This window comes from Cuculus canorus, chromosome 2 (genome assembly GCF_017976375.1).
Source record: "Cuculus canorus isolate bCucCan1 chromosome 2, bCucCan1.pri, whole genome shotgun sequence".
In the NCBI taxonomy this organism is placed as follows: domain Eukaryota; kingdom Metazoa; phylum Chordata; class Aves; order Cuculiformes; family Cuculidae; genus Cuculus; species Cuculus canorus.
The window spans coordinates 93,419,808-93,434,028 of NC_071402.1; the positions used below are offsets into that span (position 1 = coordinate 93,419,808).

The 14,221-nt window shown below is 42.4% G+C and overlaps 1 protein-coding gene and 1 long non-coding RNA gene across 6 annotated transcripts in view; one reads left to right on the plus strand and one right to left on the minus strand.

The window, feature by feature from the left end:
* Positions 1–6,616, minus strand: part of LOC128851280 (uncharacterized) — a 37,864-nt gene extending 31,248 nt beyond the window's left edge. Inside the window, exon 1 of the long non-coding RNA XR_008448599.1 lies at positions 6,505–6,616. This is a non-coding gene — a long non-coding RNA (uncharacterized LOC128851280). The remainder of the gene's footprint in view (positions 1–6,504) is intronic.
* PHACTR1 (phosphatase and actin regulator 1) overlaps positions 1–14,221 on the plus strand; it is a 321,265-nt gene that overhangs the window by 9,971 nt on the left and 297,073 nt on the right. For all 5 annotated transcript variants that reach the window (XM_054059099.1, XM_054059098.1, XM_054059103.1 and 2 more), the window contains exons 3-4: positions 4,169–4,315; positions 6,483–6,629. In XM_054059099.1, the coding sequence (XP_053915074.1) occupies positions 4,169–4,315; positions 6,483–6,629 (294 nt within the window). The remainder of the gene's footprint in view (positions 1–4,168; positions 4,316–6,482; positions 6,630–14,221) is intronic.

Below are 14,221 nucleotides of genomic sequence, written 5' to 3' on the forward strand. Positions count from 1 at the left end.
CCTATTGCTTGGTCTGTCTTTAAAGATTATTAAATCTAATATTTCTATTTTTTTTTTAGCACAGATGGAGTATCATGTTCTGGGTGCATAAAAATGTACACAAAGTAGTGTTTTTAAAGCTTATACTTAGTCAAAATTACATTTCTCTCTTCATTATCTACATGTTATGCCATGGAGAGCCCTTTCCACGGAAACAAGAAGGGGGAGAAATGAATACGGGGCTCATATGTTCCATAGTAGCAAGAAAAGATCCTATTCAATCAGCACCAGCAGCACTAGAATTAAAATATTTTCATAGGTATTCTAAAAAGCTGTTCAAAATTTGCCTTGAGAAACTGGGCTTTCCTCAAAAAATCTTAAATATTTCTGATGCATTTATGGCCATTCCCATTTCATCTCAAGTTGCTTGTGGTCATATGCATCTGAAACATACACTTTCCAAAGCATCTAGATCTGGGTTTCTCCAGCAGAAAAATTCTAACATTCTGCTTGTACTAAGATTAAAATTATCAGGTCTTGAGAGTTTTTGCTATTTTGATTATCTGCTATGCAAATTAGGGTTTCTAGATGAAGACCCTAATAAGCCAAAAACTAACAGGGTATTTGTGTCACCAATGTGACATTTTAAAAACTTTTTAATAAAAGTTGATTGATATGAGTAGGTGGAAGAATCTAGAGGAGCATTTCATATTTTCTTTGACTAATTTTTAAGAAGATGGCTTTTCACCTCTAAAAATGTTTTATGATTAAAAATGTCTGAAATTTTTTTAAAAACTGCAAGGCTCAAAAAAATCAATGTAATAGTCTTGAAAGCATAGAGCTAGTTTTTGGCAAATAAAAAATAGCACTAATATTTTTATTAAATTACATAGAAATATATTTTAATGGAAAAAATGGAAGCCATGAAAAATTCTTTGCAAGCCATCCCCCACGTTTTCATGAATTTCGAACAGCATTCAAAATTTGGACCACCCACAGATGTTACTAAAAACATTGAAACTACATGCTCAAAACACCTCTGAACATGCAATATAATCATTTACATATTTCCCATTCCCTTCTCCCCAAAACATATTTCTGTCATACTTCAGTAACATACAATATTTTGAGACAGGAAATGTGAGATTATATATAATCAGTTCTAAGGTGTCATTACATACATTAGGGCATTTCTATTTTTAAGGTATTTTTCCTCTAGAAGCAACCTTATACCTTTCTAACAAGTACCAGACAAGATGTTGACACAATTGTGGTGTAACCCTATGAGGAACATCGCACACAGAACGAAAGAACATAACCAAAATGACTGATTTGCCTTCTCTGTGCTGTTAAGAGTGCCTGGCTAAAATGAGTTTTTGGACACTGGCTTCAAATCCATTTGCAGCATAAATGGACCCCTTGATGTGTATTGTACTGTACTTTCTTTACTCCAAGACCTTCAAGGTGACGCTTTCTAATTTCGCTGAAAAAATAGTACCTAAAAATGTGTGCCAGAGAACAAGCAGGTTTTTGGAGAGCATCTGAAGCTAGAGATACCAGTGGGTTATCCGTGAAGGACTCAATGGTCACATGAGTGAAATGTTGACCACTTTACTGAAAAGCATAAGGCGAGTCATTCCTGTAATAAAGTGACAATGACTATGGTTAAGAAAAGAGGATGTACAGGTATTCATATATTCATGACATGCATAAATATTCAATGTTACTGTACAGGCATCAGAATGAGATCACCTATACTTTCCAGTTCTGCAGCTACGTAAGAATTGATCTGAGGTTTTTATTGCAAAACTTTTTAGTACTTATTACCTGCCTCTGATTTTTTCCAATGTTTACTTAAAATCTCCAGTCATTCTTGAAAACTGCTTTTGGTAACAGACATAAAAGGGAGATAATCATGGTTGTCAAAGTAATATATAATGATTACTCCAGGAAACATTTTCCAGCCTCCAGCTACCTCTAATCAAAATGAATACAAGCCAGTTCTCAATATATTGACCCAAAAGGTAAAAATGATTTATAAACAATAATGTAGAGAAGCCCACTCTTATTCTCTGTTTAACACAAAATGATAAGCAATTCAGCTGTGAGGATTTTTTTCAGATTCCTGTGCTGTGATCCAGCCAGCCCCAAGATGCATGGGTGCCCTTTCACTGACTTGAACTACAGCTAGATAATGCCAGTTTTAAAAGACAAAACTTTTCATGGTTGTTTTATGAGATGATTTTTACAATGCTGACTTCATATACAGATAAATTTTCCTTAAGTGTAAATCTGATGATGCGGTACACAAAATTCTCCATAGCAGAAATTTTCCATTCTCTTTCATCTTCAATACTGTACATATCTGTTACAAGGGAGTAATAGTTTACAGTCTGGTCACAGTGTTTACTTTAGCTTAAGCTAAATAGTTGACCCCATTAAATCAATTTCAACTCTTGCCCTATGCTTTTACTTCAAATTCAAGTGTTAGTTTAGAAATGAGAAAAAACTTGAGAGAAATCTATTTAAAACCAGAAAACAAGTAAGTTAGACCAGAAATAACTACTACCCCCAGCATCGCAGATTTACTTGTTTAGTAAACTACATACTGCTGCAAATTGAAAAACAGAGAGTGACGGCTTTTGTTAACTCATACTAATTATATGTTATCATACCTAACACCAAAGTCAGGTTTTAGGCAACCGAAGGCTTCTGATTGACAGATATTAAATTCTATAAAAGTTCTAAAAGAAAGAATCTCAGTTAGTAGGCTGCTGAGTAAGTTCTTAGTCACTATCAGTCATGCTTTCCAGTCCTAGCAGGAAAATATAGTTCATTATTAGTTATTTGAATGTGGTGGCTTACAAAAGCCCTAAGATAAAGACTGTTATGCCAGATAATGCTCAAACAGCAAAAACATCCAGTGTTTAGGCTCCTAGGCTTGGATCCTAGGCTTTTAACAGGGTCCCACATGGAAGTTAATGTCCCACACTAAGGGTAAGGACATGCTTTCAAGCTGAAATTATATTTCAAGCTATACATGAGGTGGAGGGGAAAAAAATGCACTGAGAAGATACTTGTGCGTGGTGTTCATGCTTTCAGTGATCAGCCAGATCCCATCTTGCATTTATGACAATCTTTATCTACTCAGAGCGAGAATTGAGGTGGATATATTTATAGAGGCTCTTCTGTTTGTGATTTGTAATTTATAGGCTTAGCATTCAAGAACCACTCACAATTACATTTCACATAAAAACCATCTACATTAAAGGGACATTATCAATGCTTAAGGTCAAGTGCTAAATAGTTAGGCAATGCCAAAATGAAGGTTGCTGCTGCAACATTAATTTGGTCTCCTTATGCGTATATATTATAGTATGGTTTCTAATTGCATGGTGACACAGTAATTTTTTACTACCCTACCATTTGCTTCATCAGTGCGTGGAGTGGGCAATGCTCACTTAATGAGCCAGTATTAAATATTTTACTTTCTCCTCCTTGAAGGCATGGCCCCAAGCTATTTAAACTCTGTTCAGAAGATAGAAAACTTTTCATTGGTGCTTGACTAAAGTATATGAATACTTTACAAATATTAATGAATTTATAGCTTCATAAAATCACTACTGAAACAAAATTATGATTCTCCCTGTTTCACAACTGAGAAACCCAGGCATGAAGCAAAAAGTAGCTGTTAATTTTGAGTGCCCAAATAAAGACAAGAAAATGAATTTTGGAATAGCTGCTGTAGGCATCACATCATGTGTCCCAAGCACAGCTTCCACTGAGTTCTGCAAACTAAGTGAACACTTAAATACTTCCACTACTCAGGCTTCACAACCTAAAAAAAAGTATTCAGAAAAAGAGATACTGCAGCTATTGGCAAGTTGTGAAAAGAGCGTTTTAAGTGGCAAAACTAGGAACTCCAAACAAACAAACTGTGCAGGAACAGAGCTATAATCTGTGTCTTTGGGGCACAGTTCAGCAATCTTTTCTAGTGCAGCTCTTAAATTCTGCAGCACATAAGGGAAGGACTTCATAGCAAACAGCTTCTTCTAGTACCTGCTACAGATTCTCTTTCCCATTGAGTGATTGTCTTTTCTTCTCTTCTTTTCTTTTTCTCCCTCTTCCTCCCCCTTTCCATTTCTCTTTTCTCCTGCTATTCTCATCTTCATTCATTCCTTCTTACCAGCTCGTCGGGCAACTCTTCTCACTGTGCCCACGCTGATGACAGCATCTTCTGAGGATGACATAGATCGGAGACCCATTAGAAGGCTCCGGTCTAAGAGTGACACCCCTTACCTGGAAGAAGCTAGGATCTGCTTCAACCTTGATAATGGTAAGATTACCCCTTCCCCAAACAGCAGATAGTTTTAATTAGACTTTTTTTTTGAGATGCAGTTGGATCAGACGATACCTCCTTGTTCACCAGTAGGATGGTGGGGCACCAGACATCCAAGGATATGATGGCGGTTTAACTACAAGCACATATGTATGAACAGGGATCTTTTTCAAAATACTCCTGCAAGTACTAACTAAAATTTTTCCCCTGTTTTAGCTAACATGATACAGTGAGATCAGAGCAAAAGACAATGGTTTTGCAGACGAGATACACTTGTTCCATCCACCCCAGTCATCCAAAAACATGAAAGTTCTTGTGAATGCTTAGGAAGGGATTGGAGCCAACAGCAGACTTCCGTTAAACCCAATACTGCAACCACAGAAAAATATCCTGCATGGCCCAAAACCTCTATAGGTTTAATTGGCAAAAGTATAACAGAAAACATAATTTTGTAGGAATGAGCAAGACAGGTGTCCACCAAAGTTCAGACCATTACTATTGCTGCCTTCAGAGTTACTGAGTCCTGGCATTCGCTGGTCCTTTTTTCTTATTGATTCTGACCAAACCAAAAGATTTTGGAAGTACTGACAACTTAGTGACTTTAAGCAGACTGGATTTTCTTTAAAAAAACTGAATTAAATGGTATGAACCAGTGCACTCACTGGCACACAGTTAACTGTTCAACTCTTAATTTATGAAGTACTTTTGTGCTCTCCAGATTTGAAAAACAAACCAAAACAATGTTAATGATTTGTAATACGTTAACATCTAGAAGTCCCAACTGAAATCGGTGCCCTAACATGGACGTCAGCCTACAATAACATGGTAATAAACAATAGCTATGTAATCAGCTGATCATTATAGAAAACAGAATAGGGAAAAAACAGCAAAACAACATGTCCAGTTGGAGGATGGAGTCATAGAATCATAGAATAATTTGGGTTGGAAGGGACCTTAAAGATCATCTAGTTCCAACCCCCTGCCATGGGCAGGGACTCACTGGGAATCAGTCATTTTTGTCCGTGGTCACATTTTTTTCAGAGACCTGCCAAGTGACTTATGGAGTCCCAAGCTCTAAGTGATGGTCAGTTTGAAACACTGAGTTCGGGTTCCTCAGCTCCCTTAGCATTTTAACGCCCTTGGCATGGTGCACCATTCTGGTTTACTTAATGGGTTTGTCTAAGGAAGGATGAATTGGAAGGGACAAGCCCTTAGACATCCCTTGAGGTGTTCAAGGCCAGGGTTGGATGAGGGTTTGAGCAACCTAATCCAGTGGAAGGTGTCCGTAGCAGGGGTGGTGGAATTAGATATCTCTAAGGTCCCTTCCAACCCAAAGCACTGTATGATTCTATGTGGGAGGTGTCCCTGCTCGTGGCAGGGGGGTTGGAACTGGATGATCTTTAAGGTCCCTTCCAACCCGAACTATCCTTATTGCTCTTTACAACTACTTGAAAGGAGGTTGTGGAGAGGAGGGTGCTGGCCTATTTCTCCCAAGTGACAGGGGACAGGACAAGGGGGAATGGTCTCAAGCTGCACCAGGGGAGGGTCAGACTGGGTATCAGGAAAAAATTTTTCACAGAAAGGGTCATCAGGCACTGTCAGAGGCTGCCCAGGGAGGTGGTTGAGTCACCATCCCTGGAGGTATTTAAAAGACAGTAGACGAGGCGCTCAGGGACATGGTTTAGTGGCAGATGGGAATGGTTGGACTCGATGATCCAAGAGGTCTTTTCCTGGTCATTCTATGATCCCATGATCGCTACCAAGCCTTGATCCAGCCCTGCTTTGAGTTTCCAGACTCCCAGGCAAGGAGGGAACAGCTCAGAGAGCCCAAGCCCGGGGCACGGGGCCCGCGGCCGGCTGCGGGGCGGCACGCCGGCCAGCCAGACCCTCCCTTCCAGCCCGGGTCACCGCCTTCTGGCCAGCGGCCCCGGACGGGGCTCGCCCAGCGGAGGCTCGGGCAGCGCCGAGCGGTCGCTCCCGTCCGTGAGATCCTTGACGGGTTTTCCTTGTCTCTCCCCCTCCCTCCCTCCGCTCCTTTCTCCCTTTCCCTCTCTCCTTCCCCGTCCTCCCCTCCCCCTCCCGGTTTCTGTCTCTCTCCCCCCCCGTCCCCGCTCCTCGGCCGCCCCCCTCCTCGCCCTCTCCCGCCTCCGCTCGCCCTCGCCAGCTCGCCGGGCCACGCTGCTCACCGTGCCCACATTAATGGCGGCATCTTCCGAGGAGGACATCGACCGCAGACCCATCCGCCGAGTCCGCTCCAAGAGCGACACCCCGTACCTCGCCGAGGCCCGCATCTCATTCAACCTCGAGACAGGTGAGAGAAGGGCGGCACCGCTCGGTACCGCACGGCGCGGTGCAGCGGAGCATCGCACGGTACAACGCATCGTTGCACGGTGCAGCATTGCACGGTGCAGAGCATCACTGCACGGTGCAGCATTGCACGGTGCAGCACAGCATCGCACGGCACGGCTTTGGGGAGGGGGCATCCCGCCCGCCGCCGCCCCCTGCGCTCCATGCCCGGCGGTGAGGGGATGCAGGGATGAATGGGGTCGCACCCGGCGCATCCTCCTCCACCAGCGAAGGCACCGGTGCTTCGCACCTCCCCGGCCTCCCCTGACCGGCTACCCCCACCTCTCGCCCGCCCCCCTTCGGCCCCCTCAGAGCCTCCCTTCTCTCTCAGCTGGATGTCCTCTCACCCCGCAGAGCATGGTGTCCCTTCCCCACAGAATTCTGGTCTGCCCCTCCTGGGCACGCTACCCTTGGCGTTTGACAAGTCTCTCCCTCGTTGCCTTCTTGCCCTGATGGGTTTGTGCCTCAAAAGTGGGAGGAAACTTGTGCCTGCGTTTTGCACTTTTTCTCAGTGTCCTGAGGTCCCCCCTTTTCTCACTGTTGCTTTTCCTGGCTCTCGGTAAATGTACAGACTGATGCTTTTTACCAACACACCTCCACCTCTCTACATTCACCTCCTCCTGCCCATTATTGGGAAAAGCCTCCTGCAGGTCTCCACCTGACCTTTCTGTCCCCATTCTCCACTGCTGCTCCTTGCCCTCTGCCACCCCTGTCTCATGGCTCCCGTGAGATTTCGGCTGATCCCTTCAGTTCATGGTGCATGTGGGGATTATCCTGTCTCTTTCCTACTAGGCCTGCGATTTTCCCTTGTTTCCTGACCTTTTCTTTCCTTATGGACTGTTTCAGCAGTAAACTACACTAGAGGTTACTTGCTCTCAGAAGCAAAGGAAAAGAAAGTTCTTTCTGTTGGTTCTCTGCACCAAACCAGACTTCCTCTGTCTGTGGAGGGTGAGGCGTGAGTGAGGATCTGTAGCCAGGAAGCTCTGCTGCAGCCTCCCTCATGTCCCAGCAGCAGTGCACAAAATGACCCAACTGTGAAATAGTCTTTGATGCTGAGCCTGTCAGCTCACTGCCAGCTCTAAAGGGAAAAGAACTGCCTCAGAGTTGCTGCTTGCCATGCTGCAGTCTTCCTCATCCCTCCTCCCTGCTTTCAGCTGGCAGAAAGTTGTTGATGGCAGAGATATGTTTTCTCCATTTGGGGATAGAATGGATTCCTCTCCCCCTCCCATTATCCCTTCTGTAATTACACCCTTGGTAATGACTAATACCCAGTTTGGTTTTACTGTTGATGGAATGGTTGGTTACATTTTGTGGCGGGTGATTATTTTGTTCTCATCATGACTTTTTAAGAACTACCAAGCTGTAGGTAAGTTGGGTGGCATTTCAGGATTCAGACTGGAAGGCAGTGCCAGGTACCAGGTTTCAGCCCTAAAGAACTGGAAGTGCAAATGGAAAGAGTGTAAAACTGGGAGTGAAAATTGAAAGAGTGTTGCTTCGCATAAGGTGTAATTAAAAAAAGAGGCTGTTTGTGATTATTTGACTGCTGGAATAACCCTGGGTTGACTTGTGCTGTCACAGGTAACGTTGTGTCAGGTAGTTATAAATAGATAAACCAGTTAAGAGCAAGGCATCTTCAGGTCAACTGGTGTCTCACATCTCTATGCTGAGCTAGACATGCTGTCTTTGCAACAAGTCCCAGAGGATGTGCAAGTCCCTAGGTACCTCTTTCCCGCAACCCACTGAAAAATTTGATAATTACAGTTAGCATTTTTCTGTTACTCCCCTCTTCCTGGCTCTCTTCAATTTATGTCTTTACTTTCAAACCTGGGAATTGAATTCCTTTAAAATAAGTAATTAAAATAAACAGTACTGGTCTGTCAAGAAATACAAATGAAACCTGTTCTAAGTAGTGCAAGTGTATGTTTTCATCAATCCATCTGCCAGTGAGTAGTTTTGAGCTTTAAAAAAAATAAAATCGCTTAGCAACCAGTATTGAATGAGTGAGCCAAAAAGCGAGAGAAACGTGCTGCGGGTACTCACTTAATTTCTCTTGGGTTTTATTCTTCTGTTGCCTCAGAACGCACAAATCGAGCACCCTGAGTTTGAGAACTTTCTATTCCAAGGAAGCAGCTGTTGGGAAATTAATTGGGCCACTTTTTCTGGATAGTGCTGTGTGGTGCAGGGTTTGCTTTCGACACTTATTATTCACGAGGTGGATTTATTTTCGGGGGGGGCTGTGTGTGAGCCCCCCCTTTTCTGACCTGCCCAGGTTGTCACGGGCGGTGTTACCCATGTGTCGCGGGGAGCACCGCCCGCGGGCGCTGTCCGCCGCCCGTGGTGCTGAAGCGCCGGCCGGCTTGCCGCGATAGCTGAGCGGGGTTGGAAACCGCGTGATCCGCTTTGTCGTCTTCTCTCCCTCGATGTCCTTGTGCTGGCGATGCACGTGTGTGCACAAGGGGATGTGTGTGTCTTTGCCTGTGCGGGAGGGAAAGGTGGTAGAAAGGAAGCAATGCTGTTTGTTCTGCCCATTGATGCAGTTGAGACTAATGGGACACTTGGGGCGCAGGAAGTAACTACTTCCTTACACGCTTAGTGCTTGCTTTCTATTTAGTGCATTCCAGATCTATAGCTGCTGCTCAACCACTGCTTACAGGGCTGTTTTTCCTACAGTTGCTGCAAGTCAACCTGTGTTCCCCAGGTATTGGCTTCTGTCAGGGCATGGTCAGGGCTTGGACGCAGCGTGCAGCTGCCATGCTGTATTGGAACTTAAAATCTGCTTCTATTAATGAAACACAAGCAGAGGCAGTGAGTACTACTCTTCTCTGCTCTTAATTACAACCGCTAGTTAAGAACTAGCAGGTTTTTATCTACTTCAGCTGTGAGTTATAATTATACCATTACCACTGTTATCTGTATTGTTCAACAACTTAGAGATTGCATACACAGAGTCAATTATACAATTTGGGTACAGCACAAATTTGGTCTGAATTGTAAAACACCCACAATTTATAAGTGATTAACAGTGCAACTTCTGCCTGCCCTTCTCTTTTGATTACATTAACAACTCTGCTTTGTTTGACTTTCCAAAATATACCTGTTTATTATGTTCGTTTCTAAATGTTCATCAATTAATTCATAATTGTTACCTATCATGAGTTTACAAATGCTGTTCAATTAGTTGTCCTTGGTATGGCTTTTTTTTTTGCTGGTGTTCCCAAACTGATTAAAATACAAAGCTGTTTTCCAAACTCAGGATTATTCTCCTTACTGTTATACATATGCAGATCCTATTAATCTGAGTTATGTGCTCATATCAAGAGGATAATGTTTCCCAAAGGATTTAAATTACCTCCTCTGCCAAAATTAATGTAGCTACATAACATCATAAAAGTATAGTCAGATATGAATTCCTTTTGCATATTTGATACTGAATCAGTCCACATACAGAAATTAATTTTTCAGTTTTCTGAAGGACCTCCTCCAGTACCACACTGGAGGAATGTTAAGTGTGCTCTCACTTGCAGGTGGTGATCTTTTGTTTTCTTTATTATGATCAGAAATCTGGTGTAGCTCTGTCTCTTAACGTCCATCTTTGTTTTTTTAAACATATCTTCTTAAAAGTAGTTTTCTAATTGTCTTACTAACTTTTTGATTCAGCATCTAAAATCTAATCACAAATTACTTCTGAAAACTTGGGCCTCCATCCGTGACAGCTGTCCAATCGCACAATCCCTTTCCTGGTCGACTGCCAGCTGACAAGTTCAAGTACTTTCTACAGGTTTTGACCTGTTACAGATTTTGACCAATTTCTATTCTTCCTGTTGCAAAATACTATACTTTTAAAATGGCAATGCATAGTAGGTAACTTTCAGGCTTGATAAATTAGCAGAGGTGATGACTGATAAGGAAATAGATGACGTAAAACTCTCACTAAATGATCAAAGATGTGTGAGCTTTTCTTCTGCTTCCCCTTTCATGTGGCTGTTTGGAGAATACCTGTCAGAATTTACAGATGTTTGTTAGGGGAGGGAGGGTTACCACATTGACTTGATCTAATCAGGTTCTCTTTTAGCTGTTCAAATGTCAGTCACTATTGAAGTTACTTCTATATACAGACGTTCAGACTTAGTCCTACTTAGCTGAGAAAGAGTAAGCTTTGTACTGCAGTCCTTTGCAAAGTTCATTCTAGTAGAACGGTTTCCTGTTAAGTGGTGCAAGAAGTTGTTTTTATCTCAGCTGCTATAGGACCTTCCTGAGATGGTTCAGGGAGGTCACCAAATGTCAGTCTTGTTTGAACAAGGCTGATAGTCTACTTAGAATTTAACCTGGGAATGGAGACTCAGGGAGAAAGTGTGCCTTGGAGAACGTGTAAGGCCAGAATTACTGTGGTAGCTATCCTAGGGGTCAGAAAGAGTATGTGAAATGAGGGAAGGGAGGGCTTTTGAATGTGAATATGTCCTGCCCACTCTAGCTTAAAAGCCTGTAACAATGATGCAACTGAACAGAAACCAGTAGCCAGAGCTGGTGCAGGAGCTGGGCACTGGAGGTGGGGAGAGAGGGGTAGTGACAGAGCAGACCCACAGCTTGTGCTAGCTGTGGAGCCCAGCTGGCTCACCTGGCCCTAAAGTGCAGCACAGATTTTAAGTGTACCACAGTCACTCAGTAATCTCATTGAAGTGGCTGGATCTTCAAGTGGTGCAAGTCATTTGTTGACTTCAGCCAAGGCTCTGAGCCAAGCTGTAAAAACATACATCCCTGCTTCCCTACAATGATGAAAAATCTGTTTTATCTCTTTGTGGTATGGAGCCACATGCAAAAGCAAAGCTGAGAGGGAAAGGACTGAGTGGCTCTGCACAATTTTGCCATTTCTACAGAAGAAAGGTCCTTGTGACTAGAAAGGCAAGTGAACTCAGTACCGTTTACTGTTCTTAAGCAGTGATGAATAACTCATGGGGAGAGGGAAAAAAACCCACAGCAATCTGTGTTAGTGCTGCTGCAAGCAGAATTAATTCATAGGGTGTAAAGAGGGAAGAGAATCTGGGCAGAAACTGCTGAATGGCTGACACAAATGTTAGTGAGCTGGGAACAGTTCATAGTTGACTGTTTCTGTGATGCAGAGCTTATGAGGGAAAGCCAGGACACAAGAAGTGACTGTTGATTTTGTATGCAGGAACTTTTCCTGGTCTGAATGTGGCATAAAGTTCAAATCGAATGCTTCTTCCGATTTCACTGTCCTGACACTGTCCACACTCTTTTTGTGCCCTAGTGCTTTGTACAGCCTTCATAGTAGGCTGTCTTACTGTTATTATTTGTATCACTGTATTCATTCCAATATATAGCTTTAGAGCTGTGCTGAATACTTTTCAGGGCGTAAAATGATGTATGATTTTCCTTTCTAATGGAAAGATAATGTCATGTGTCTTAGCCTCATACAAGTTGATTTGTCTAGATGGATATGACACATTTTTCTGCAGCAATCAAGGAGGAGGTTATTAGCTTTATTTTGTCATGTGTAAAATAATTAAGAATATTTATACAGCTGAAGTGGGTAAATTCTAAATAGATTAAAATAAAGTGAAATGACCTGACTGGATTTTCTGCAAGAAATCTCCATGCCATCATTTTTTTTATTTTCTCTAAAACCCGTCATTTGATTTAAAAATCTGTTTTGAAGTTTCTGAATTTGCCCCTGGTCATCCTTACATATGATTTAGTACACTAACCTAATTAATTATCTCTGCAGTCATTTGCAATGTTATTGCGTTTTGAAGTTGTGTTTTTTCTTTCCTTTTTTTTATCCAGCATATGATTGTGTATATTCATAATAAAATATTCCACATGGTTTTGTGATTGGAGTAAATAATCCCTAAAATGGTATAAGAACTTAAACTATGTTGATTTATGGAGCTCATAGATTAGAAATGATACTGAAGGTAATCTGAAGGATATATTCATATTTTATTTAAAAGTACTTGCAAACTATGCTGGCTTTAAGATTTCAAGTAGAAAAGACTGGACTCAGGAGGATGGAGGGGAGAGAAATATACAGTAGTAGGCTTTCTAATATGTGTGGGAGGTTTTATTTCTTTCTGGAGAAAGATCAGTAAAAATGCATGCTTGGAAAAATTCCACTTTCTCTCTCTGCTCTAGTCACTCCCTCAGATTATTGTCATGGAGATTCTCTCATATTTAGGAAGCCAAATCACTGGTTTTGGCAAAGTATTTCTTAATACCTTTATGAAAGAGCCTGAAGACCTGGCCTTCTTTGCGACCAGGCTTTACGTTACCAAAACTTGTGCCTGCACTTGAATTGAATGATGGACTATTAGCCTTAATGCTGCTTAATCTGGAGTGCAGCTAGAGATCAGGTGTGTGCCTGTCACTCATTTCATGACTGTTTTCCAAACCGTGAGAGCATGAGTACACACACCAGGCAAAACTGAGCACTGCCCATCCTGTGGCAAGAATATGGCATTTGAGTTAACAGGCTGTTGCCAGGGCTGAATGGAGTGGCTAAAAGTGCCTCTGTATCAACAACATACATGCAGGTTAACGTTCTGTTTTGAGGAAAGAGGTCTTAACAGAAGGTTTTAACCCTTGTGCTTGGCTTTGGAGTCCTTAGGTTTAAGATTATGACCCTAGGTTTCTTCAATGATTATCAGATGGGAATAAATTTACAGGTTCTCCAGTCCTGTAAAGAAGAGAGATGCCCATGCTTCGCCAGCTGTCATCCGAACAGGAACTGTTGATGCTGGCTTTAGTTAACAAACATAATTAGGGACAGTTTGAAGGGAAAGACATAGTTAGCTCAAATGATGGAACTGGAAAGAGGAAAATGCTGCAGGATTGATTTCTCTGAATGCTGAATGTTTTGGTGTAATTGGTTAAAAAATCTCAACTTTGCAGCATTTTAACCATTTTTGTGACGCTGCACATGTGCATCACCTTTCTGTGTCAGAGAGGCACCTGATACTTGTGCAGACAATGACATCAACGTCATCAGTGGCATTGATGTCATCTGCCTGGACTTCTGCAAAGGTTTTGATGCTGTCTCACATGACATCCTTGTCTCTAAATTGGAGAGACATGAATTTGATGGATGAACCACTCAGTGATAAGGAATTGGCTGGATGGTTGCACTCAAAGGGTTGCAGTCAACAGCTCCATGTCCAAGTGGGAACCTGTGATGAGTAACATTCTGCAGGGGTTGGTATTGGAATATTGGAACTGTTTCTATCTTTGTTGGAAACATGGGATTGAGGGCACCTTCAGCAAGTTTGCCAATGACACCAAGCTCTGTGACACAGTCAACATGCTGGAGGGAAGGGATGCCATCCAGAGGGACCTTGACAGGCTTAAGAGATGGGCCTGTGCAAAACTCATGAAGTTCAACAAGGCCGAGTGCAAGGTTCTGTACTTGGGTTGGGCCAATCCCAAGTACAAATACAGGCTGGGGAGAGAATGGATTGAGAGTAGCCCTGAAGAGGAGGACTTGAGGGTGCTGGAGAATGAGAAACTCACCATAAGCCAGCAGTTTGTGCTTGCATCCCAGAAAAC